This window comes from Girardinichthys multiradiatus, chromosome 4 (assembly GCF_021462225.1).
Source record: "Girardinichthys multiradiatus isolate DD_20200921_A chromosome 4, DD_fGirMul_XY1, whole genome shotgun sequence".
Classification (NCBI taxonomy): domain Eukaryota; kingdom Metazoa; phylum Chordata; class Actinopteri; order Cyprinodontiformes; family Goodeidae; genus Girardinichthys; species Girardinichthys multiradiatus.
This window is the reverse complement of record NC_061797.1, coordinates 28,931,914-28,959,663: the sequence shown is the minus strand read 5'-3', so window position 1 is coordinate 28,959,663 and position 27,750 is coordinate 28,931,914. Positions and strand designations below refer to the sequence as shown.

Below are 27,750 nucleotides of genomic sequence, written 5' to 3'. Positions count from 1 at the left end.
TATAAGAAATCGATGAAAAAATGTTTTACTGAAAAAAAAATAACTACAGTCATTTTATAATTTTATAGCATACGATTGTATAAACATAAACATAAATGGACATCAATGATATCAGTTACAAAAGTTTAAAATACACCTACTCCGCTTTTTTTTTTTTTTTAGCAAGTGAGAGTAAAATGCTTTTGAAGAGTTGAACATCTTTACGTCGGTCAAAGGTTTACATACAGTGTTAGGTCATATGAGCTAATATATAAACAAAAACAATTAGAAGTCAACTTTAATTTTGAATTAACATTTCATCTGTTCATGTCTGAAGCTGACGGAAAAATCAGTGGTCTCGAATGAGCTGGCGTGCTCTCTAAATTCTAACCAAAACAATGACACATGAGGTTTTGACAATCATCCCGCACAGCAAAAAGAAAAAAACACTTCCCAACACATGACAAGTAGCTAGTAAAGGGCTTATTGCAGCGACCGAGTCTCTGAGCATCCAGCATCTGGAGGGGGTTGGGTTGCAGCGGCTGGGGAGGGTGATGCCAGAGCAGCCTTCCCAATCATCTCTGTGAGTGCTTTAGTGTCGTTAGTGGAGGAGGTATAGAGTATGAGGACGGGATCAGTGGTTGCCAGTTAAGACCTGGAGATAGCTGAGTAGGGAACGGCAGACTGCTTGGGCGAGTTAATGCGGGTACCAGAGGCAGCGAGTGAGTACAGCCTGAATTTAACCATGGAGAGAGCCATTTTGGATGGTTGGTGTGGTCTGCTGCTGTAGACAGTGTGACGATGAAGGTGGTGAGGAAGATACGGTCTCCTCTGAGAAAAGTGTGTCTAACTTTAAGAGTTTTTGGAGACCATCTTCACTGTGATGGTCTTCTGCTCTGTGTACTCCCTCAGGCCACTTTCTCCCCTGAAACAGAAAACAGTAACAGCTCTGATCACTGAAATAGATAATATACACTTTGAAGCCAGATATTTACTTAAACTATATACAAACACATAATCTTTTAATCCTACTCTGACATTAATTGGGACCAGTCGTTTACTGGTTTAGGTCAGTTTGAATTACCAAAATTATTTCAGTTTGATAAATGCCAGGAAAATGGCAAATAATTTTTTTTCCTGTCTTTAAACTCAGAAGTTTACATACATTTTCTTAGTATTTGCCTTTTAATCAGTATGACTTGGGTCAAATGGAATCCTTCCATAAGCCTCTCTTAAAGGTTTAATGGAATTGGAGCCCATTCCTTTTGACAGAACTGGTGTAGCCAAGTTAGGTTTGTAGGCCAACTTGCTTATACATAAACTTTTAGCTCTGCCAAAAGGTTTTCCATGGTACTGATATCAGGGCTTTATGATGGCTTCTCCAAAAGATTGTCTTTGCGGTCCGTAAGTCACTTTGAAACAAATTTGGTGCTATGCTTAGGAGCACTGAATTGTGCCCAAAACGTTTAATTCCCGGCTGGTGTCTTAAGAACGTAATGCTTCCACCCCCATATTTCACAGATATAATGTTGTACTCAGGCCTATTAGCTTCCTCCTCTTTTACTCTAAATGTAACAAAGATCATTATGGCTGAACATGATAATCAGATCACTGAACATTTCTCCATGAATCCAAATTTTGTTTTCCCTTAGTGCATTTGCAATCAGTGATCTGGCTTTTATTGTTGCTTTTAAAGTAATGGCTTCTTCTTCTCTGATTGGTTTTTCAGCCCATGCTGGTACAGGACTGATTTCACTGTGGATAAAGACACTCTCATATCACCTTTACCAGTCTTTACAAGGTATTTTGCCTCAATTCTAGGCATTGATTTGCACCAAAATACATTCATCTCTGGGACAAAGAACCATTCTTCTTCCTAAATGGTATAAAAGCAAGACATCCTCATGATGTTTTTACAGTACATATATGTAAAAGTGAATTGAACAGAGGAACATGGCACCTTCAGGCATCTGGAAATTGCAACCAAGCATGAAACAGCCTTGTGGAGGTCTACAAGTATGTTCCTGATATCTTGGCTGATTTCTTTAGATTTTTTCATGATGTCACATAAGGAATCATTGCGTTTGAGATGTTGCCTTAAAATGCATGCACAGGCGTGCCTCCAATTAACTCAAATGTTGTGAATTAACCTTTCAGAGGCTCAAAAAGGCATGTCTTTATTATATTTCCCAAATTGTTTGAATAATTTTATGCAAACTTCTGAATTTGAAGAACAAACTAAAAAACCCTTTAATAAAATCTCTCTCTTTTTTATTATTCTGGCATCTAGCAAATTGAAATTATTTTGGTAATCCTAACTGACCTAAAAGAGGAAACTTTTAGTCAGTTTTAATGTCAGACTGGGTGAAATAAAAGATTATGCATCTTTTTATACAGTAGATGTAAACATCTGGCTTTAACTGTACATTGCTAGAGCATAAAAGGAGAAATATTGCAATATCCTTTTATAAAAAGATTTATTTGAGGTTGACATGTTGTTTTGAAACATGAAGTCCTTATTAGTGATATTGTGGTTAATTTGTGTATATGTAGTGGGCAGACAACTAAACCGTACTCACAATTCACGTCCATTGCCAGACATTTTGTATCCTCCAAATGGACACTGTGTGCTCAGAGCATTGAAGCAGTTTATCCTGGGAAATACACAAAGCATTGATCAGTCTGATGCATTTGACTCTCATGGTTTGCTTAAGCTACATTAAGTAAGACAGATCTAAAATATACCGCTGTCATCGCTGCAGGCTGTTTTTATAACCTACTGAACCCAATCAAATAATTCTGCTGCTGCATGAATGAGTTTAATTATTTCTAGCTGGAAAAAAACTGCTAAAAAGAGTTCGGATGAAGGCAGCTGTAGTTTGTTTAGATGAAAAAGCCGTGAGCTTTCGGAAAATAACGTGCAGAACTAAAGCTGCAGAGCGTTTTTCTTCTTTAAAAAAGATGTTCTTGTTAGTTAATTGCTTTGGAAATGATTTCAATAATATATGCCCTGTTTTTGTGATGGTAAATGGTGGTGGGAATGTAACTGTAACATGAAAACTGAAGGACAAAGCTGAAATATAAATGTTTGTTCAGCTACCAGACCACTGTGGTACAGGCAGCAAAATGTTTCTGCCAGATGCTGCGTGTTAGCTTTACTTCTGCTCTTACTCATAACCATCTGAAGCTAATTACAAATGAAACCAAACAACTCTGAGAGAACTCAACAAGTGATTGTATCATTCCTGCATACACATCTGATTGCAATGAATCCTGTTCTTACACATTTCATATCACATTTCTGTAAGTTGTTGGTAAAAAAAACAAAAACAACAAAAGAATCTGGTTGTAGTGTGTGTCATAATAGTTAGATAGTCTGGTGTCAGTTTGCAGGTTCTGGATGGCTGAAATGTTTAATATTTCCCACATGAAAAATGGAGCTTGTTACAGGAAATCAAACTTACCACACAGTGCCAGCCTGCAAGGCTGTGGTTACGGTCATGGCTTTGTCGATGTCGTTGGTGAATACAGCAGCAACCAAACCGTATTCTGTGTTGTTGGCTCTTTCTATCACTTCTTCAATCGTTTTGAACTTTGTGATATGCTGGACTGGTCCAAATATCTGCAAGCAGATAGGAAATGTATTGGGTTATTTATAAAGAGTGGAGTTTAAGGAGCTTGCCATTAAAAAAGTAATTTATGTCTTCGTGTATTTGCCATATGGTGTGACACTGCACAGTATGGCCTGTTCTGTACTGTTCCTCAGTTGCACCTCATTTTTTTATTTTTATGTTCTTAGATTTTATTTATGGATGCTTTCTGCATGATTATGGATGATGTCTACAGTTCTTTTGTAATGCCCTCTTTGATGGATAGTGTGTCAGGTTTTCATAAACACTGATTGACTTTTGCCTTGCTGAAACAAGGCATGAAACAATTGATGATATCGTGGTATGAAGTTTTAAAAAAACTGTGATTTGAAAACAGCTGTCTGTCATATCATTCTTGTGCTTTAAAATCTCTTTAGTGATATGTTAGAGAAATTGCCAGAGTGATCGATGTGTTTTTCAGTTGTATGGAGTATAGCCTAATGAAATGCAACCCTAACTCCACCTGTTGCTGCACACTGCTGGTCAGCTCTGAAAGAAAGCTGCAACAATTCAGGTTTTTGACATTTTTAAATTTGTGAAAGAATCACAGAGCCATGATAATTTTTTTTGTTATTTTCCTATGTTCTGTTTTGATTTATTTGTATTTATAAAAAAATAAATCTTATTACTCTTGTTGTTCTAAAAAAATAAAAAGATAAACTAAGAGGAAGGATAAACTAAAAAGAAGGTTGAGGTCAGGTCTCTGTGCAAGCCTGTCAAGTTTCTCCACACTAAATCTTTTACACCTGCAGCCAGGGAAGTGATTGGAACACCAGATCATTGATTTGGTGGTTTGACCAAATACTTTTGGTAATATAGTGTATGTGGAAGTATTTTGAGTTTTCTACTGTCTGATGTCATACCTCTTCTCTGGCGATGCGCATGTCATCCGTCACATTGGAGAACACAGTGGGCTCGATGAAGAACCCTTTCATGCCCATAGCGTTGCCTCCACACTCCAGCTTGGCTCCTTCACTAATGCCGCACTCAATGAACTCCAACACACGATTCTGGTGCTCCCGACTGATCTGTGTAGGTGACAGATATTCAGATTCAGATTCAGACAACTTTATTAATCCTTGCGTCCACCAACCAAAATCAATAATAGGTTATGCAGCGATTAGGGCAGGAAGGGCAGACAAAATTTAAGCAATTTTTAAAAAACGGAGATGCAGCTAAAAAGAAAGAAGATAAGATGATCTAGATCTTACCTGTGGACCCTGCTCAGTCATGGGGTCAAAGGGACTGCCGACTATCCTCCTCTTGGCTCGCTCCACGCTCCTGCGGACAAACTCTTCATAGATGGAGTCCTCCACATATATGCGAGAACCTGCTGTGCAGCATTGGCCTGCGTTGAAAAACACGCCCTGGTGGGCCTGTTCAACCGCCACATCCACTGTGAAAAAAGTGGCTTTTAGCTAATCAATACATGGATGAAATATCTTACTCATTGAAAGATAACCTGTACCTTGAGAGTAATTATTTTTCCTTAAGGTTTTAAGACTCAGTGTTAGAATAAAATTATCTAAAAAAAGACATAGTATTTGTAGCGCTGCTGAAGCCATCCAATGCAAATCTGGCTTCAACAGGATAGATCCTGCTATTCCCCATAAAGGGTTAATGGATGCCTTTAATTTATGAGTCTCGGCTGAAGCACCCGACTGAGTCAGGGTCTATCCTGCTGATTTACAGGCCCCAATGAGACCCTCTTATGCCTGTTGAAAGCATTTGAAAACACTCTGCATCCCCGGTTTGGTTGGGGACCTTAAGGTTATATGAAACTCATCCAACCAGAACTTTCAAAACACAAAAAGGCTGTAAGATTATCAATTATTTGGTGGTCTTTTAATCGAATACAATGCTGACAGAGACAAATCTGCTTGTTAGATGAAAAGAGGACAGAAGACAATGTTTGGCCCTCTCATGGCGTTTTATGCATGACAGATTTTATAGCTGTTATCCTTCATACACTTTTCCCTTCATTTCATGTGCTTTGCATGAGTTATGCACAGGGAAAGTGAATGAAAAAATGCACACATACTGCACACATTATAGAAGCAAAAGCAAAATTATTTACAAATGTGTGTTTTGATTACATTGCACAGATTGAAACAATTTGAATTTTTTTGGATAAAAGTCTTGGAAACTGTTTCAATATTAGCATTAACATTAAAGAGTAAACACTAAACTGTGTAACTCCAGTTGGTTCCAAAGCATGTATTTGATTTGTTGGTTTCGGGATGTAAGATGTGTAAACTGGGCTGATTTTTTACATTTTTAGGGAGGTACAATACAGCAGTTCAAAAGCATCTAACCCAGAGACTAACATCAGGGATTGATATCCATTATCGTATATGTATATGCCCAGTTTCATGAATCGTTCAGCATATTTAGTCCGTAAGTAAGAACTTCTTGTCTCAAGACAAAGTACCACTATCTGCAAGAAAAAGCATCTGCTGTCCCCTTAATCTTCAGCTACACCGTTTCACAAAGTTAAAGCATTTATTGAGAGGGATCTTCGACCATTCCTCTTTCCAAAATCTTTCTAGATTTCTCGTCCAGCCTACTCTGTCAAAGATCCAGTTGATTTAAACCTTTTAGCTTTTGCTTCAACATTATTTACACATACACCTTACTTGAATGGCATGTTCTTTTGTTTTTTCCCATTCTGAAGAGTGACTAAGAGAGAGAAATAGGCCTCTGTATCACACCATATTTATAGAAAAGCTGATTTAAAAACTGGTTCAGTCACTTGTTTTTATAGAGATGGTGAGAGGAAGGTCACAGTACATGCAATTAAATTTATTTCATGCAGAACCACAATGCATATGTGAAGATCAGGAACATGTAACAGTTGAATGTGGGGTATTAAATGTTGTCATAAAGGTACACCTTTTGGCTAAAAGTAATTTCAGATTGTATTACTCTGGCAAAAGGAAAGAGTCAAACACAGAGTTCAGCTGTTTTTGTTTGAGTTTAAATGAATGAGGTCAATAGGCCAGGGAAAGTGCATCAGTGTGAAAACACAGCCATTCTTAATACCACTGGGCGGCGCTGTGAGAATAAAAAAATATGAACACGTTCATTTTTCTAATGTGTTTTATAGGTTTTCAGACATATTTAGCACCTGAAAAAACACTTATGATAATAACACGATTATGACACCAATATTTACAAGCACCAGCTTGAAGGAGGCCATTGCAACGACTCTTGGTACAAGTACTCTGATTACTTTGAAACTTACAGTTGGCATCTGCAAATATGATGTTGGGATTCTTCCCTCCCAGCTCCAGTGTTATTCTCTTCAGGTTACTCTTCCCCGCCGCCTCCTGGATCAGCTTGCCAACCTGGCGGAGAGAACAGATCCAAGGTTTACTAAGAGAGATAGGCCTGCAGCCAGATCAGTAAATCAGCCCCAGCCATTAAATATCTTAAAGAAGCTGCTTAGCTCCAAACAAGGAATGCAACAGTCGGCCAGCTGCATGAAACATGAGTTCTGCAAACACAGAATGAATATCCATTACAGGTTTTTTGGAGACAGCGGCAGGAAAACAAAATGATGTTTCAGCCTGGAACAGCACCTGATATGTAGCGAGGGGCAGGAAGAGGCAACCACAAGGTGTGTGGGTGGTGTCCTGTGATCCAGCCAAATGTGGGACGTTTTGTTTGCTATGAAACAGGTCCGGTGTTCTGATATAAAAAGAAAAAACCAGTGGGGATTTGCCTGTGGCTTTTTCCTTATCTTCCTATTATCCCTATTTCCTCTTCGCTCCTTATCAGGAGAGATGATATCATGTAACCAAAACTGGAGAACAATAAATAACACATTTAAGAGCCACATTTCTTGTTGTAAAAGCTTTAGGAAAACCCCGCTTTGGGCAGAAAAATCACGTAAGCTATAAATTTTCTCAAACCTTAACTTGAGATTTGAATACAATGTCAGTGTTGTTCTTTTGTTATGTTGCAGACATTAGTTAAAGGTTTGTCATTTATTTATCTGAGTTAAAAGAAAAATTGTTTTGTTATAGCGCAGCTTAATCGGAGTTCCAATATTAATAAAAACACCATAATAACTATACTGAAGATGATTTTAAGTCCTTTCTAAAAGTTGCACCGTTGTGATGCATTGCAAAGCAGACAGATAAGAAGCCTGTGAATCCCCCCACAGCTCCCTCACAATCCTACACCCTGAGCAAGTATTCATCTTTCCTGTTACTCACACAGCCTGTTTTATTTTCCAAGGGAACTGACAAGATCAAGAGGAAAATTACCCTCTCAGTGTCCAACCTAAAGCACCCCACCTCCAACATGGAAAAGCCTCATCTTCTTTCAGTATCTTACTGCCTGAACTCATGAAGATAAGAGTGGAGTCCATGCCTGAATCTCAAGCTGTATAAAAACAACACAAAACTTGGTTTGGCTTTATAGTTTATGATCTATTTGTCTGTCTTTGATCAGAAACATAAAGTGGCTGACTCAGTGGATGTTCCTGTGTGCTTATTCCAGCGTAAAGAAAAACATGCTGGGACTTTAGAGTCCTTAGTGTGGAGCACAGGCTTGTGTGAGTCAGTAAGAGGACGAGTTTTTCCCCTAAAATCCACCTGTAGTGGTTCGAACTCTGCGAGTGGATGTTTGTATCTTTCACTATTGCTAATATGGCACAGTGACTCACTGTCTAGGCGTTAGCTGTCTCTGACAGCACCGGCTCAGTCGCACACTAATTGACTCCAGATAATATAAAACAACAGGAAGACTAGTAAAAATAAACTGGGCAACTCACAATGGAAACATACAATCAGGATATGATTTATGTTTCTGTTCTTGTGTTGTATTATTTTTAATAAGACACACTAGGTAAACAATCAGTAACATAAAAATCCAAGTTAATTTTACAAAAAACCCTGAAAGGCATACTTCTGAAGGAAAACACTTTCTAAATATTTTAATCATAGTCTATATGTTCTGTATGGACAATGTGGAAGATTTCACAGGTTATTTGTGATTCTATTGAAAATGATGTGACTCAACTGAGACCAAATACAACAGGTAAACTATTTATAATTCAGCTTTAGGTCGTTTTTCAGTTTATGTATTTTTTCAGCAAAGAACTTAAGTTGTAACTTATTACAGAGACAACAAATTAAAAAAATATATATTAAAAATAAATGACATATTCAGGATAAACAGAGTTTTTAAATGAACAAGGATGACAACAGGAATATGTTGTTGATCCTGAAATGAATAACAAATGACCAGAGCCAACAATAAAATCGTGATATATGTCCATAAATCAATTTCATTGGCTCTTAAGGTTGAGAAACTGTGAATAACAAATTGAAGATAAGTATCTCATATGCTGTACAATTAGTGACTCTTTAGTGAAACTAAATGCAAAATATGACAGGTTAATGACTCATTTACATGTTTAAACAAGTAGCTTCTTCTAATTAAACACAATTACTAAAGAAGTCCGTGGGGTGTAAAACTATTATAAGGGGTACCACATACTGCCGTCTGCCATTTGAACAAAGCACCTGCTTCAGTATTGAGACTACCACCAAACCTTTACCGTATAAATACTGCTGCTAACCTCTCCATACTGATTATGGTTACCTGAGTTACATGGCGTCATCTTATGGTTTTTGAGACCATAGTTACAAGTCAGTTTGTTTCTTTGGTTGCCTTTTTACAAGCAACTTGACCTTCCTCTAGGAAACGTGTTCGTATCTCCAATGACTGGCTGTAGATCATTTTTATGTTTCAAGTTGAAAACGAAAATTGCAGTGATTGTCCAATGCGAAATCATGTTTTTGTTTTTCCTCTTTTATCAGTGAGATCAACACAAGTAATATAACATTCCTGATGCAGTAGAACCTTTCATCCCACAAACATATAGATAGCAAATAGTGGAACAATGCACTTTTTCTCTTTTTTGTAGTATTGCAGTTGAAAGAGTCCATCATACATATTTAAGACGAGAATTCAGAAATTATTTGCAAGTTGGAACAGATGTCTTTGGCCATCAGATATGCAGTTAAGTTATCTTAAGAAACAAAGGTCCCTTAAGCCAGCAAATGGTACACCGTCTTAAATTTATTAGCTCAACATCAATTCGCCCCTTGTATCTCCTTTTGGAACTACGCACTGCCATTTCATCCCTTCCTGGATCCATTTTCCATGACTTATGGAGACAAATTGTCATAAAAATGCGATGGTGGCTAAGGTGGTAGGGGTTCGTCCTGTAACCAGTCGGTTGCCAGTTCGAACCCCCGTTCTGTTCATCTCAGTCACTGCTGATGGTGGTCAGAGGGCCCGGGTGATGCCGATAGTATGGCAGCCTCACCGCTGTCAGTCTGCCCCCAACTGATTGTGGTGTAAAGCGCTTTTGTGTCCTAGGACTTCATAAAGCACTATACAAAGTGCAGGTCGTTTAAATCTCACTTGAAATTTAATTCAAAATATTACCCTTCATCAGTTTATAGTTCTGTACCCCATTTAGCTGACTCTGATAAAATATGACCCCAGATCAAACTGAAATAACTCTAACTTCCTGCTGGTAGATATTACTTAGTAGAGTCGCACAGATCAGTAGTTAAAATAAAAACTTTAGAACAGCAATAACTGCTGGGAGATTTTCGATATTTATCTGTCTTTGGTTGGCTGTATTTCAGTTTCACTGTTTCAGTGACTATTTGGCTCCAGACAGTAATGTATTATGTCTAAGCCTGCGGGGGCTTATCAGATGTTGCTTACAGCACAAACATACATGAGTCAGAGGAAACTTTGTTCACTTTCCAAAGGTAGAACACATTATGTTATATATTCTACTTTTGTTTTGCTGCGAGGGGTTAGAACAGAGTTCTAGTTGGGTGGAAATGACAGATGTTTATAAATGATCTGCAGAGACATTTTTTGCTGTCTCTCTGCTGTGTGCCGCAGGAATGTGTTCAGACCACAACACTCAACACCTAAAATGGTATGTCCTTTTGCTTTGTATTAGCTGGTGCCCTGTTCTGCAAAGCAAGCCGAGGTTTATCCGCTCCAGATCCAGTTAGATAAAGAGAAAAGCTGTTACCATAGAAGCAACGGCTTTAGTCTGGTTTAATATCAGAGAGCAAGAAAAACAATGCTATGTGACGTTTTATACAGCGTATGTGAATATCTGGTTTCAACTATGTATGTGCATGTGTGCGTGACAAAATCAAAGCCCTATCACAAGGAATAATTCCATGCGATGCAACTTAAGAGCCCCTTTGCTTGTTATTAAGACTATGCACACATCCCCTAATTACCCAGCCTGCTCCTTATGCTCTGCACATGTTGTTCACTGTGTCACTTGTTCTCTGTGACAAAAGCAAGCAGGCAGCCGCAGCTGCATACTTGAGAAACACGTACCTTGGTTGATCCCGTGAAAGCCACTTTGTCTATGCCCATGTGCGAAGCAATTGCAGCTCCTGCTGTTGGACCATATCCTGGCAAAATATTGATGACTCCCGGTGGAAACCCGGCCTGTCAAAACAATATGAGAGGAAACAAGCTTTAGCGGAGATGACAGAAGAGCTAAGCAAAACCGCAGGCATTGTGGAGGGAATCCGGACCCAGCCCAACCTGCCTTTAACTAGGGAACATGGAGAACATCACAAGGAAGAGGGCCACAGACAGATAGTCTCCTGAAAGAGACGCAGCCGGGGAGGATATATGGGAATTAGAGCGGATGTGGACACTTATATTTGTTCATTACTTAGTGGGACTGGATCGTAATGTGAGCCTGCATTGTTCCTGTGCTGTTTAACTTACACATGTTTATTTCTACTCTGTCCAGACGGCTCAGAAGATTGAGTCTGAAAAGCAGAGAAATATCTGCACAGCTGCACTCCTCAATACACTGCAACCCATTTACCACACACTACTGGTTTAAAATGAAAAACACATTTGTCAGTGTTCTTAATCATTCTTTCTGTTGACTCAACTTTCCTAGCACAACTGTGTGTATTACAATATGAGAAAATACTTTAGATCTTTTATTCGATATGTCAGCGCTTTCTTGTGACATGTCAGTGGTGTTCAGGTTAAATCTGTGAAATAACAAGCGCGTTTCCAGTGTGCATCAATTTCTTTGAGAGTAGGAAATATACCAACTATAGCATAGTTTGACAGTATTATTCATACCACTAACAAGGTGATTCCTAAAGACATATTTGCTGAACATACAGTAGATGATCAACTGAAGGATGATACCTTTTGCACACAAAACAAAAACCCTAACCCTTTCCCATGAATGTGTAGTTCACAACATACCATTTCTGTATAATCTGTCAAAAGCAAAGATTTTGCTTTTATACTAACAATGAAGTGAGTGTTAGACAAAATACCACAGGGATTCCCACAAAGATCTCTGTGCATCAAACATGTAACAAAACTCTTATGGTGGAACATTTTGGGAGGTGAATTGTTGCAGAAGGAAAACAGAGTAAACATGAGTGACAGAAATTTGAGTAATCTGAGGAAGGATTAAAATCAGTGACTCACAGTAAAGAATACATCAACAAGAAAAAAACAGAACAGTGGTTTGTATATTCCTGATTTGTTGGTCATTATCAGTGTTGTGGCACTATGTGCTTGTTACATTCTGTCATAACCACGAACCTCAATGTTTTGGGATTGTTGTTTTTTTATGTGAAAGGTTAACATAAACTATTGTATAATTGTGAATTGGACAGAAAATGAAACATAGCTTTTATAATTTTTCATAAACAGAAACCTAGAAAGTGTGGACTTTCAGTGGTTATGTGTCAATACTTTGTAGAACCACCTTCAATAACAGCTGCAGGTCTTGTGGGATATGTCTCTACCAGCTTTATCTGTCTCGAGACTGAAACTTCAGACCACGGTTCTTTTCGCAAAATAGCTGAAACTCAGTCAGATCAGATGGAGAATGTCTGTGAACATCAGTTTGCTGTTCTAGCCACAGATTCTCAATTGATTTTTAGATCAGGACTAGGCCATTCTAACACATAAATAATCTTCCATCTATACCATTCCAGTGTAGCTTTGGCTTTGTGTGTTTGCGGTTATTATCACGCTGTAAGGTGAGTCTCCACTCAAGTCTTTTGTAGCCTCCAATACTGTTTGTTCCAGGTTTACCCTGCATTTAGCTGCATCCGTCTTCCCATTAATTCCGACCATCTTCCTTGTCCCTGCTACAGAAAAACAGCCTGATGTTGCCTCAAACATTTTTTTACAGTGAGAGGGTGTATTCAATGGGATGAATAATGTAAATTTTCCAAAACAAAATATTTTGTGTGTAGGTAAATTTGGTCCCATCTGATCAGACCACCTTCTAATCCTACACGGTATGTGGCAACTGCAAAAAAGTCTTCTAGTGGCACCAATCCAACAATGGCTTTCTTCTTTCCATTCAAGACCAGAGTTGTGGCATAAATTACTAATAGTTGCCTGGTCAACACAGATTCCCCATCCTAAGCTGTGGATCTCTGCAGCTCCTTCAGAGTTACCATGGACATTTTGTTTTTTTCCTCTGATCAATGCTCTAGTTGCCTGGTCTGTGAGTTTAGGTGGATGCCCATCGCTGGTCATGGTAGGTTGCCCCATTATTTTTCCATTTTTGAATAGCTTGAACAGTGCTCCATAAGATGTTAAAAGCCTGGGATATTGTTTTGCAACATAACTCTGCTTTAAGCTTCTTCACATCTTTTAACCCTGACTTGTGTGCTGTGTTCCTTGGTCTTCATGATGCTGATTGTTCACTAACGTTCTCTAACAAAGCTCTAATGGTCTATACAGAACAGCTTCCAGACTTTTATTTGTCACCACTTGTGTTGGTCTGTTACAAAAATCCACAGAATAAGGGCCAAAAGCAAGACTTCAGTCTGAAGACATGCCCCAGTGAGAGCAAGTGACACAACGTTAAACATCCCTTTTTGTCGCCTTGCAGCTACATTTGTATTGGGCTGTCCAAATAAAGCATTGGCCCAACTAACAGGTCAAATTCTGTTTTTAGCAATAGAAAAACACACTCACATATAAATGATGACTAGTAGAATGCCAGTGTTTGTGCTAATGAGACGTTTGCAGTTAGCAGAGTGTCTGTAAGATCTACCTCCTTGGCGAGAGCTGCTATATAGAGGCAGGTGAGCGGCGTCTGCTCTGCTGGTTTTAGGATGACGGTGTTTCCACACGCGACCGCTGGGCCCAGCTTCCACGCCGTCATCATCAGAGGGAAGTTCCACTGCACACAACACAGACACACACACACACACACAAGCCGGAAAAATCATGCAACTGACACACTGGGTGGTCACAAGTCAAGTTCAATAACTCATCACTCTTAAGTCGCTTACTCTCATTTTTGCTCTGTCTAAACATAGTCAAGCGAGAAAATGTTCTCGGCACTGGTACAGTGTTTTCTCTTCCCACAGCATTCTGAGAAAGTCGGGAAATTGCAACACTTGTGCAATGGAGCCGTATCGCTGTACAACATGCAGGCCTGTGTTATTTCTGCCTTACTGAGGAGCCCATGGGGCTGGGGGCAGAACCACACACTTTCTGCACTCTTGCACAATGAGCAGAGTCTCCCTCTCCTTCATCCATTCCTCCTTTCTCGTCATTCTCCTTCCCTCAAAGCCCAGCATGTAAAATCCCTTCTCTTCTCACTTCTCATTTATCATTATTCAACCTCACTAGCACAGTCATTTTTTTTGGGGGGGGGGGGGGGGGGGGGGGGGGGGGGTTCATTGAATGGGTTTTACCCAAATAAACAGTGACTGTCAGGGAATTACTGGAAAATCAGAATGTAATCCAATAAACTGGCCACTTTCTCTTTCATTCTCAGCCAGCTCTTTCTTATCTGCCTTTTTTTCTTTGCTCTGTTGTGCATGTCACTTGAAGAAAGGCTTATACTCACGGGGATAATTTGTCCACAAACTCCGATGGGCTCATATCTGGTGAATGTCAGATACTCTCCATCTGTGAAGGCGAATAAGTGTAGACATACGAAGTCACAAAAAAGTGAAACCCGGGTTACTAATTCCGAACTTTTTGCTGAAAAGCTTGAAAAGTAACTCAAACGCATGTTAAACTGTCGCTGTTGTCAACTCGACATGCTAATTTGTAAATCAATCCACACTGAACATTCCTGCTTCCTTTACCCTGGTAAGAGATTGTGTTTCGAGGCCTGTCTCTCTCTCTCTCTCTCTCTGTGTGTGTATGTGTTTTAGGTCATACAGATGGGTGTTATGCTGGAGAGGTTTGCTCATTCCTCTTGCATTAGCTGAATTAAAGGAGGTTTTTACGGAGGGTGTGCCATGCTTGTTCACGCTCCACAAAAACAATCCATATTGAGAAATGTGTGTGTGAATTTATTACAACAGCGGTCAGCTGATTATTGCCTAATGCTGCGTTTGGACAGAATGATCAGAGAAAGATGACGAGCCAAATATTTTTTTTTTTGTGGGAAACAGTAGAAGCTTGTAAACATCAGTGAAACTTCCCAGATGCTCATTGTTTTATTTTGTTCCAAAGGGGATGCTGGATCATTTTAAAGCTGTTCGCACAGTGAGCTGAGATTTTCAGGAGAAACTCGAGTGTCTGCGAGGCTTATGTGAAACTATGACGCCGACAATTGACTTGGATTTCAATTTGGCATGAGCGATGTAAACGATACCGAACTGTGTAGCCAAAGGTGCTCTACATAATGACACTCCCTATTCATGTCACGCTGCCTGTGATACAAATTTAATACCACAAGCCCAGCTTGTCATGCCAGACAAACAGAGGGGGCTGTTGATGGTGGGTGTACTGCACCCTATCCTGACAGGTGAACAAACATGACTCCTTACATCATGCAGGCTACAGGAATATCCCTGCTTATTTAATGCGAAAGCCTTCAAGAGGGATGAAGCTCCGAGCACAGCCCTGGGAAAATGCACACCATGGCCAGTCTGGCAACAGTGAATAACAGAAGCTTTGAGAGGAACAATGCAGTGGTATCAACAGGTTTCTCATGTCCTCTCTTTCATTCTTTCTTCTCCTTCCTGTTGAAATCGACAGCCGACCTCTTCAAACAGAAAATTTAACCGTGTCAGGGGGACGAAACTGGTGGCTGCAACCTTAGAACAGTGAATGGATAACAAGGGTTTGGATTATCCACCAATTTGTTGTCTTTCATTTCTAAGTATAGGAACGCCGCTGATGCACAATCTAGAAAATTTTATCATAAACAGCTACTTAAGTTAAAATGAGTCAAAAAGAAAGTGATAAATCTACGGATGTTTCATTATACTTTTTTTCATAGGCCTATATAAATTGTATTCAAGTAAATCTGTTTAAAGTTTACATCTAATGGATGGATATCTAAACTCATCCATCTATGGATGGATGGGTTTAGATATTTACCATATTTTAAGAGTGATTAATATAAATTGATTAATGAATTAAAGTTTGTTTAAGACAATAAAACAAATTCTAAAAAAAAAAACATTTTTGAACCTTTTCTTTAAACTCTGAAAAAAAACATGATTGGCTGATTATAACCTAAATCAGACTTTTGTGTGGTACGTGTTTTCTTTTATGCTTGTTTACCAAGAAAAGTCATATTTAAAAAAAACATAAGGTTATTAAAGTTGTATGTAGTGTCTCAAGACTATAAGAGGTGATTGTTGCATGCTTGTAGATGTTTTTGGAATACTGAGAAGGGAACTAGTAAAAAAGAAAACAACAGTAAAAATAAAATTAAGCAACTATATTTTGGTTTTTGACAGCTTTTCATATTTGGTGGCCAATAGTTGGCTTTGGTTTTAATCACACTCCTAATAACACCACTATGTTCATCTCCAAAACCATATTTTTGGCTCTTCATCGATCTTCATCAGGCTGATTTTCTTAAAACTCTGCTGCAGTTATTCAAAGGAAGTTCTTACCCATTGGAATAGAGGTTCCATGGATCTTGTCTGCATATCCAGCAAAGTATCTAAGAGTCTTTATAGTTGCCTGGAGGTCGACAAACAGGGTGGGCAGGAAGGGCTTCCCACTGTTCAGAGACTCAATAGTCTGGGGAGAGAAGAGGGAGACATTTTGAGAAATATGTGATATAACCTTGTGATCTTCACATAATTCTGAATCAGTTCATCCTTTACACTCACCCATGGGTGAAATGTGACACCAAGATAACATTAAACTACAAATACAGCCCCTCAGTTCTCTTTAAGGCAAAGCAAATATTTGTATTTGCAAAGATGAAGGAGACTGAGGCAGCCTTGCATGAGGAAATAAAATGCACTGGATAAGTTAGGAAATAAAAATGAAAAGAAAATAAACTGATAAATGAAATAACATTTTCAAGGATACTCTTACACCGAACGCTAATTAGCTCTTATGCAGAAACAAAATCCAGTTTTCATCCACTTACTGCTAAATAGACGCTGTCTCGCTCCACCAAGTTAGCCAGTTTTGCCAGCAGTCGTCCTCTCTCAGATGCATCCATCCTTCGCCAGACCGAGCCCAAAGAAAAGGCGAGGCGAGCAGCCTGCACCGCTTTATCAACATCAGCCTACAGGACATGAAAATTATACCAAATAGATAGAGATCATTGAACTCTACTGTTGTTTTCAGACTAATAAAATGTCTCACTAGAAGAAATGTGTCAAATGTGTACTGCCGAGTTGATAGGGACATAACCTTTGTTCTGTCTATAATCTCTATATACATGAAAAAAGGAAAAACGTACAGCTACCCACCACACACACACACACACACACACACACACACACACACACACACACACACACACACATATATATATATATATATATATATATATATTTCTAGTTTTAGACAATGAGAAATTTAGACGACTGTATTAGTCCCAATTGGATAATCATTTGTAGCTTTCCAACCCATACACTAACCTTTTACATGCATCCTCGAGCAGAAACATAAACCTTAATAAACCCTAGAAAAATAGATCCTAAACTTTATGGTTGGAGGGACTCCTTGCCATCACATTAAGCTCCAATATTAACAGGTCGTTAATACTTCCAGTCAGAAAACAGCTGTGCAAATTTATAATTTTAATAGAGCATTCAGATCACATGGAACTGCTGCCATTATGTTAGACTGTTTTCTCCAGGGGTCCGGGCTCGTTCCGGACTTACTTTTTCAGCTTCCTGGACCTCACAGATCTGTTCTCCGGTAGCTGGGTTGTAGATAGCGAAGACCTTTCCACTAATGGAGTTGTGCCACTCATTATTGATGAATATCTGCAGGGAAAATATTTTTTCACTTTTTAGCCACACTTAAAGATCACAATCAAAGCTGAATCAATTCGACTGCTGATATATTGCAACAGCAAATGGAAATAATGATTACTTCTGCTAATATTTCATATTTATGACCCTTCTAGTAACCTGGTAGTTACACAATTGTAGCTGCAGAGTACTTGCAGTCTGTGAAAGGCTAACAGCTCTCAGCCAGTAGGCCCAGCATGTCTAGCCTCTCGTGTAAGCGATATTGGAGAATCTCTGGAAGTCTGGACTTCCAGAGATTCCTGCCCGTCAAGCATTGCTCTCTGGGGAGTGCTCCACCATCCAGACAAAGGGGTTGGTGAGTGTGACTCTGTGTGTTGGTGTGTGTGTGTCTGTGTGTGTGTATGAGGGGGATAAATCCCTATCAGACACAAGACCCCCAGCCACCAACCCCCCCTCCCAAGCACAAAGACACACGTTTCACAACATCACCACTCATTTACGAGACCATAAAACACGTGCTGCGCTTGGTTTCTGTGATGCGTTAAAGCAAGTCTTCCGTTAAACAACCTCCCGGGATTCCAAACAGGACATCTTTAACGTCTATTAAAGAGCAAAAAAAAAAAAAAAAAAAAAATGTTTAGACAATTGTGGAAAGTGAGAATTGTGTCAGCAAAGAAAAAGAAAAAGAATTTTGGGGTGCCAGATGAAAAGTACAACAAAATGCGAGGTGTGTCTGTTGAAGAGACATGTTTAGATTCATTAGGTGGAGCGCTCACAGTCTGTTTCTAATGGCTGTCAGTTCTTCTGATAGATAGAGTGCAAGGAGAACATCTGCTGGCACAAATCTGTCTGTGTATACATGTGCTCTTACCATCCTTCTCTTCTGATGCTCTGAGAGCAAACCTGAGAGGCAGGGTTCAAGTATCCCACTGGTCTGAGCCCTCCTAAACTCTCCAACATGTTTACCCCAATAAACGCCGCCCTTTAAGTACTATTTAATTGGCTATAAACCTCCTTTTCTGTTTACTCTCAGGCTGTGATGACATCTATCTTAACCACTCATAATGCAGACTCAGTTATGCATGAACTTTAGTGGAGATATTTAAAATGTACCATCCCCCACACACTGAAACACACACGTAGTGACTCCTCTCTCATCTCTAGCATGTATTCTTCTATGTCTTCCAATCTGAGGCCACCTTTAATCTGCTGCTAATTAAGAGCACTTCATAAAATTGTCAGTAACTATAAGGAGAAGAGGGCTTGTTGCAAAAAACGGTCCTGCAGAGCACTGAATTAGTTTTTAAATTTATAGGGGCCACTAAAGTGGGGTGCCCTAAATCAGAGAAGCCCCCCTGACAGCTTCAACAGCCTGGGCAAGAATGCAGACCATGGGTAGCTTTATCCGTGGCGTAACCCCTCTCGCTGGATGCCGCTAAAGGAGAAGGGATAAAGCACAAAAAAACGCTGTGGAGCAGGCCCCACCTAAATCACGGCTAGAAAAGGACCACTGTCAGCTGCCGCTTGGCTCGGCCCTCTCGCTGGGCTCAGACTGGTGCTAGACTTTTGTCCCGGTTCCATTGAGGGGCTTGATTAAGATGACAAGCCCGGGTTGTAAATCAACTCTCAAGGTTTCTTAAAATTACTTTTTAGGATCATTCGGACAAGGGGGCAAAGAACACAAGGATGAAAAAACAAGTGCAAGGGTGCACATTTTCAAATGACTAATGGTGTTTTCTTTTCCCTTTCCCTGTAGGGCCTTTCCTATCGCTTCACATATTTAGTCTGTGTTTATGAAAGTTTAAGCTGCTATCCAGAAACTGCAGTAAAATGTCTCCTTTTATTACAAGAAAATCAGTAGTTTTGTTTTTTTGCTTGTTTTTTTACCACAACACAATCAGTTACACAGAACTAATCATTTCCTTTTAACTGTTTTACATTTTCACATGTTATAACCATAAACTTAAATTTATTTTATCAGGATTTTATTAGATAGACCGACATAAAGCCGTGCATAATTGTGATGGAAGGAAAAGGTTATTTAAACTCATCACAAAAAATTAAGAAACTGTAGAGTGCACTTGTATTTAAACCCCTAAGTCTGTCTTTCCACTATGGCTTTTTTCAGACCACTTTCCATAAAGGCCAAATTTGTGCAATACATTACTAATAGATATCAGGTCACAGTTTTTTCTCCCCCAACAGGCCCATAGTGTTCTGTGAGGCTCTTCACAGATCAGCTGTATTTACACTCAGATTAAATCACAAACAGGTGGACTCTATTTAACAAGTGGCATATGAAGGAAACTGGTTCCAATGTATTTTATTCAAGGTTATCAAAGTAAAGCAGGCTGAATGCAAATGGTTAATAGACTGAACTTATTTATTGCCTTTCCAATCATACTGACCACTCAAACTGTCTAGTCACATTCACCGAATCACACTCACAAACGCACACACATTCATACACCGCTACGCAGATCAGTATGCAGATTGGGGTTAAGTGCCTTTCCCAGGGGCACAATAACATATGGCAGGAGGAAGCTGCAATCAAACCTACAACTTTCTGATTGCAAAACAACTACTCTATCAACTGTCCCACAGCCCCCCTAAAATGCAGTTTTAAAAAGAGTCCGAAGGGTGTTAATACTTTTCCAAGGCACTGTATGACGGACCCCTGAAGTGGATGAGAGCTAAGCATACAGACAAAGAATGTCTGCACAGGTCACAGGGCAGCTGCAAATATTTAGCAGCGCCCGTGTTTTTCAGTGAAAGCTGTAAGTCCTGTCATCTGTATGAGCTTTATCTTGGGTTTAACCTAAAGATAGGATATGATGTAAACACACATGTTTTAAAATTCAGCTTTTTTTTTTTGGTCACTGCATAGTTTAAATCAGCTACAAATTGCTTCCTTGTGTAAAGATCATATTTTTGACAGTGTCTTTCATTTAAAGAAAACTTTGGGTAAAAACGTTTACCTAACATTTTGTGACCATTCATTTTTTTAAGTGCCCTGAAATAGGAAGTAGGAGAAGCCAAAATACTTTCCGCTGCCAACAAAACATCTGTTTGGCTCTCTGTTTCCTCTCACGGCTCAGATGCTAGTAGGCCAAAGGAATGTGTGAAGCCCCTTGTCTTTTTTTCTTTAAAGCAGGGAGGATGGTGGCTGGATTAAGGACGTGTGTGTGTTTATGCACAACACAGCGAGATCCCACAGCCCAGACGTGTCCTACGGGCTCTGAAAATGGTTCGTCTGAGCAGGAAGTTTCATATCCTCCCCTATCGCAGGACCTCTGTTTCCTTTCTACATCTGGATGGGTTTCAGAAGTCTTTATAATTACTACTGTTACAAGTGGGGAGAGCATGTGAAAGGGGAGAGCAGCTGGTGGTTTTCTTTTTGTTTTCTTCTCCTGCTTCTCTTCACATGTTTGACACCATGGAGCCTTCATGTTTTTCATTCACACTCCCAGAGACAATGCCATCCTGCACGCCTGCATTTTGAAGAGGGCGACCCCTCTGTCGTTGACTGGCAAGCACCGTTTTCTTGTCACCGTGAGTGTGTGAGGCATGACTCCAAGACTATGTGACAAAAAAAATGGATTCAAGCAGTGCTTTTAAAAACAACTCCGCTTTTTAAGGTTTATTTCATCAGGATCAATTATGTTAGAGGCCAAATAGTAATGATACTGCTTAAATATTTCAGAACATGTTTAGGAGATCAGTGAGTGAGTTTGCACTTTACTCAAAACCTGCAGCTTTTAATTGGGCAAATATGTTGTTAAATAAATATCTAACAATATATTTATAAACTGTATAAAATGACACAGAATATTTTTTCACTATTATTTTCACTATTTCACTATTTTCACTATTATTATTAAATCAGGCAAAACATTTGCTGTTTCAGGTCAGCAACGATGCTATTTCTGTAATGCTACAGAGATGAGCCACCGTTTTTAACTTTAAATTCTGAAGTTTTCATACATTTCCTCAGCCCTTGGTAGAATTACTTCTGGAGGTGTATGATTTGGGTCAGGAGTTTGGGGTATCCTTCCACGAGCTTGTCACAATTGTTTTTAGGAATTCTGACCCATTTCTCCTGACAGAACTGCTGTAACTAAGGGTGTATTCACACTTGCCACTTTTGGTCCACTTTAAACGGACCAGAGTTCGTTTCCCCCCTTGGTCCGGACCTTTTGTGCAGGTGTGAATACCACTTTTGAGGTGGTCTCGGTCCGCTTCCAAACGGACTCTGGTGCGGTTCGCTTATGGTCTAAATACAAACCGGCCCCGTCATTTCTGTCCAATGGGAGCAATGATCGTCACCCGCGTGGCTTTGTTTACAAGTAATAGTTCACTTGCAAAAAGTACAATGTGAAAACAAACCGCACCAAATGAAAAAAATAAAGTTCGGTTTTGGTCTGGACCAAACAAGCGGACCAAAGGACTTTCCTGGTGTGAATACACCCTGAGTCAGGTCTGTGGGCCACCTTTTCAGTTGTCGACAAATTTTCTTTGGGACAGAAATTGGGCCTTTGAGATTGTCACTCCAAAACATTGACTTTGTTGTCCTCAACCACTGTGTAGTTAATTTGGCTGTATGCTTAGGGTCATTGTCCATTTAGAAGACCCAATCTTTACCTTCCTGGTTGATGTGTTGAGATGTTGCTTGAGCATTTCTACATAATTTTCTTTCCTCATGATATCATCTATTTTGTGAAGTCCCTCCTTCAGTAAAATGCCCCCACATGCTGCCATCCCCATTCTTCAAATATGGGATGGTGATCTTAGGTTTACAAGCTTACCTCTGTTTTTTTTTAAATGTGACATCAAAAAACATTTTTGTTTCATCAGACCACAAGTTACGGCTCCAAAAAGTTGTCCTCTTTGTGCCTGTGTGCCTAATCCAACTGTAATCTGGGTTTTGATGTTGCTTTTGGGTTAATGGCTTCTTCCTCACTGAGTGGCCTTTGAGGCCATGTTAGTCCACTCTACTCGTTTTACTGTGGAGAATGACTGTCTCTTATCAGCTTCATCCAGCATCTTTACAAGGTCTTCTGCTTTTTTTCTGGGGTTGATGTGACCACTTCGCACCAAAATACATTCATCTCTGGGACACCCGTCTCCTTTCTGAACAGTATGAGAGCTGGACTTCCCCATGTTCCTTATACTTCTGTAAAATAGTTTGAACAGACAAGCATAACTTCTTCAGACATCTGGAAAATGTATTTAAGGATGAATCAGAGTGGAGGTCCGCAATTCTCTGGATTATATTTTTAATGATTTATTTTGATTTTTCCATGATGTCACACAAGGAAGGATTGTGGCTTAAAATGCATCCACGGGTGGGCCTTCAATTAACTCAAATGTTGTTAATTAACCTATCAGAATTTTACAGTCATGACATTTTCATATGGGCTTTGCTAACAAGTTTAAATGCACAGTAAAGGCTGTGTGTGTAAACTGCTGAAATTGAAGAAAGTTTTAAAAACTTTCACAAAAGATAATTTTTCTGACATTTTACAAATAGAAGTACTTGGTAATCCTAATTTGCCCTAAACAGAAAAACTTTAATCTAATTTAATATCAGACAATGAGGAAAAAGGTTTATGTATATTTTTATACACTATGTAAATATCTGTTTTTTACCCAATATTTGTAAATGCCGTGTAGGGGTGCCATGTGTTTGGTTTTGGTGATAATAAATAACTGCAAAAGCCTAATGTACCAAATATTTCAAAACCAGGAAATGTTTTTAAAGTTCATATAAAAAAACTGAATTCTCCTAAAATTATTTTTTGCACGAGGCTTTGAAGGGACAATGAAAGAAAGAAAAAGGGCAGATTCATTTCCATTCATTAGCAATGAAAACTGACCTCCTCGCTCTAATTACTGGGGTTTGACAGGTTTCCTGTGTACTTTACAGTTCTTTAAAACTCAAGTCAAGGGAGTGTTAAAAGAAAATTTTTGCATAGTTTCTCTCTGGGGATCAGTGGACATAAAGGAAGTAATTTATAAAGAAATGCCATGCTCTTTCACGGACAAATAAACACCGAGGAAGGCTTTTGCGGTATGTGCACTAAAGAAAGAATTTAGTGCAACAGATTTATGAAGCCAAGTGTTTTTTATAATGACACCAGAAGTATTTACACAATGAACAAAGATAGAGAGGAAGTTATAGGGGTAACCTTGCTGTCACTGCTCTCCCTTCAACTGTGATTAAGAGACCAAGGGACGTGATGCTGACGTCGGAGCTGAGATGGTAATTTACACTCGCTGCACAAGTGGGCATTTCACACCAACGGACACATTGATGGCAGTGCACACTTAGCCTGTCACACCCAAAGAGATGTGCGCTGCAGAGCTTTGCGGCCATGTGAGATTATATAAGTAGAGGGAAGAAAGAGGGCGAGAGGAGGCTCTTGCTGTGCTCGTCATGATAAATCATTTAGCTGTGCCGTATCCTCTAACTTTGGGCTCTGTTTGATCTCGATCGCGGTAAGATGGTGGTTTTGAAGTGAAAAAATCCAGGACTGCAGGTCAGGCTCTGGCGAGGCAGGGCCACTAACCCACACAGTGAGGCAGGGTCATAATTTACACCCCAGTGGACAGCACCATAGCATCGGGGAGCCCCAAGCCTCCATCTGTACTATCTCAATCAGTGACAGATTGATGGAGCCTCCTCTTCATGCAAACCAAAGAGGATGCCTCTGCATTGACTGCTTTACAAATACACAAGTCCTCAGCAGGCAGATTCAGAGCAGGTTCCTATGGTGAAAAGTGCACTCATGCCACCATGAGCAAAGCAACAAAGAAAACTTATAACTTTTGATGAGATTAGGAAATCTGTAACTCTCACACACTGAACCAGGCTAATGCACTTTGGTAGCTTTTAGCTCTCCAGATTCGTGGCACTTTTATCTGAGGTTATTATCCAATTATAGGCACGAGTAAAACAAACATGGAATTTGTAATAGACAAAATGTATTCAATAAACAATGAAGGTCAACCAAGCATTTCATTTAGACGAGGTAAGACAATCATGAAGCAATTTTTTTTAAGTTTATGTAATTCGCCATTGCATCAACTTCTTGGCTTTTTTAACCACATGGAAAAAAAACTTTTACAGGCTGCTGTATGAATGCAAAAAAAAAAAGCAGCAAAGCCTCCCATTTATTTTCCTCCTCCCTGTAAATTCATCCCACTAAGTGTCTGGTTTAACAACTCATTATCACTAAGCTGTGCAAAACAAAAAGGCGAGAGGTATCACCTGCTAAAAGGAGCATGACTTTAACAAACTCACTTTTCTTCGCTGCTGCTACAAGTGGAGCAGCATAAAACATGGATAAATTCTCATCATCGCTCTCTTATTCATGGCATTTATCAGCATTTAAACTATTTCTGCAAGCTGTAGGAGCCTTCTAGCAAAATAAACATGGGAGTTGGGCACTATAAGCAACAACATCCCTTCCTGTGGTTATGGCAAAAACATTTAAGTGTTTAATTAAAAAAAAAAACGCCATAAACATATTTTACTTTCCCAGATCTGTACACAGAGGGAGACATCCAATACAATTACACAATGTGACTTTGAAAGGTGAGCAGTTCATGACTCGGTGAAGGGACAAGGGGTAAATCTCAGTGGTAATAACCCTTTTTTATCACATGCTTCTCTATTCTATAGGACATCTGTTAAGGCATGATAATGTATCAGCCATATCTGTGTTTAAAGGCATGTCTGATGCAATCCATATATTGAAAGGCAAACAACGTTTTATCATAAGATTGTTTTAAATCTCATTAAGTTATGGAAAATTGGATATTTATATCCCAAAATGGACAAATTCAAGGAACAATGCAGTCTTTCCTGCACAGTCGGTAGGGTGGAGATCAGGAACCGGGTGTGAAGAGACCCCACGTCGGGGGTGCCCATAAATCAGGGCCCTTCTGCCCCATAGTCCACCGACCCAACAGGGACCCGATGATTCAAATTCCTGGGGGTTAATTCACCAAGTTGTTCCCTAAATATGCTCCTGTACGCCAACCATTCAGCTAACAACCTGCATGAATCGTGAGTGGGATTGAAAAGCATCCAGGACCCCCGAGCTCAACCTGCAACATGTACCATCCTCTTTATGCAGTGCAGCCGCGTGGCCTTTGCACTCAAAACACTGAGCTATTTGTTAACACAGAGCAGTTACTCCCAGCACACTATCATTAATCTGTCCTCTGTAAGCACCCTTTTGTCTTGCAATCATAAAAACACTTGTTCTGCGGGAGGACCACTTATCAGGCCACAAACTGGAGCAGACTGCGTCATGAATGCTCAAAACTAGTGACAAGACCTCCAACTACACATTCCTGCAGGCATCCAAGAGAGAGCTGATTAAATCAATGTACTTTAAGATTCGCAGAACCGAGAAGATATTAATCTCCAGAAATATTTTAGATTAACCAAACTAAATTATGAGAAAGTTGGCTCACTTTTTTAGCTGAAATTCATCCCAATTGTAAAATACCTCACTTTGGATTGAGTCCTTTTTATTAAAATGTAACATAAGTTACATCAGAAATCTAATATTTTTATTTAATCCAGTTTTCTTCCTCCATTTGCTTCTGCATCTCCCACACCCCTCTGCCAGCAGAACCGACCAGCTACCACAACACACACATTTTACCTCCAAACAATTTATCCACTGAACCAACCTCAGGTCAATAAAGGCAAAATCTCCCACTCAAGTCATAACATTTAGCTGCTATTTGGATTTGAACTGTAGGTGTTTTGTCATCATAAATGCCATTAAAAGCAAATATTGTAAGTCCCTGGCATTTGCTTGAATTTCTCTCAATTCCACTGAGGCCTAATTTCACTGCGAGCTATAATAATGTAAATTAAGTGATTAGAGAAAAAAATCATATATGTTTCATGATGAGAATGAAATGAAAAACAGAGAGGCTTTTTGTTCCAATTTGGCTGCTTTCTATAAAAACGTAATAGCCCCATAAAATGCAGTTTATAATTTGGTTTCCTGCAGCGACGTGAAATAATGTAAAGTCTACAGCCCAGGTAAAAGAAAAAATGAAACAACATGACAGGAAGCGCATGTGACTAGTTATTGTAAACATTTTTTTACCAGCACCTAAAACACGAGTGCACGCCTTATTAATGCCTCATCAAATACTTTCAATTTAATTTGGGCTCTTGAAGCAAATTAATCATAAGACTTAGCATGTGCAAGTAAAATGTGAAGCGCAGTAGTGTGATACGCATTTTTCTTCTTATAATGTATTGATAGTTCACAGAGGACTTGTGCGAGCGCAAATTAGTAATAATGCATTTTAAATTAGTTTAAATCTTAAGTATATCGCCATTGTTGCAAGTAAGATTCTATTCACCTGGGACTCAAAATATTAATAAAGTTGTGATATTCTGTCCGTGAACGCCGCACAAACTCTGGAAAAAGTCCAGATCTCTGAGCTCGAACCTGTGCGCGCAGCCTAGAGTAACAGCGGTGGAGGGAGGACGGGAACAGACCTTGGTATGCTTGATCTCCGGGTTGGGCACCGGTGAGGGCATGAGCTGGAGGGATGCCATGAGAGCAGCCGGGTCACTCTTCACCTCTCCGGGGATCTCGATCTTACTTGAAGTCATCACGGCTGGTCGCTCCGCTCGTCTTCCTGCCTGCCTGCTTCCCTGATCACTGCGCCTCTTTTTCCTCCTTCCAGTGGATTTCTGATTAGAGCTTCGGATTCCTTCCTGGGTTTATAGCCAGGTGTTGGCTGCGGTTCGTTTTCATTGGGTGAAGAGAAAGGGGGAAAGGCCCGTCCTTTTGAAAATTAAATCCGTGCATTTACAT

General features: G+C 39.6%; 1 protein-coding gene across 1 annotated transcript; it reads right to left on the bottom strand.

Moving 5' to 3' along the window:
• Nucleotides 1-27,750, bottom strand: aldh1a2 (aldehyde dehydrogenase 1 family, member A2). Its single transcript, XM_047363754.1, has 13 exons — nt 27,429-27,750; nt 17,801-17,905; nt 17,056-17,196; nt 16,568-16,697; nt 14,554-14,615; nt 13,750-13,878; nt 11,025-11,138; nt 6,874-6,976; nt 4,841-5,025; nt 4,493-4,657; nt 3,444-3,601; nt 2,559-2,633; nt 1-904 (listed from the first exon to the last, which is right to left on the bottom strand). Exons 1-13 carry the CDS (start codon nt 27,543-27,545, stop codon nt 832-834), a joined length of 1,557 nt encoding a protein of 518 aa, XP_047219710.1. The 5' UTR covers nt 27,546-27,750; the 3' UTR covers nt 1-831.

Coding starts and splice junctions, on each gene's coding strand:
- aldh1a2 (XM_047363754.1), bottom strand. CDS start 27,545: ATGACTTCAAGTAAGATCGAGATCCCCGGAGAGGTGAAGAGTGACCCG. Junction 17,906..27,428: donor CGGAGATCAAGCATACCAAG/GTCTGTTCCCGT, acceptor TTTTCCCTGCAG/ATATTCATCAATAATGAGTG. Junction 2,634..3,443: donor TTGCAGGCTGGCACTGTGTG/GTAAGTTTGATT, acceptor TGTATTTCCCAG/GATAAACTGCTTCAATGCTC.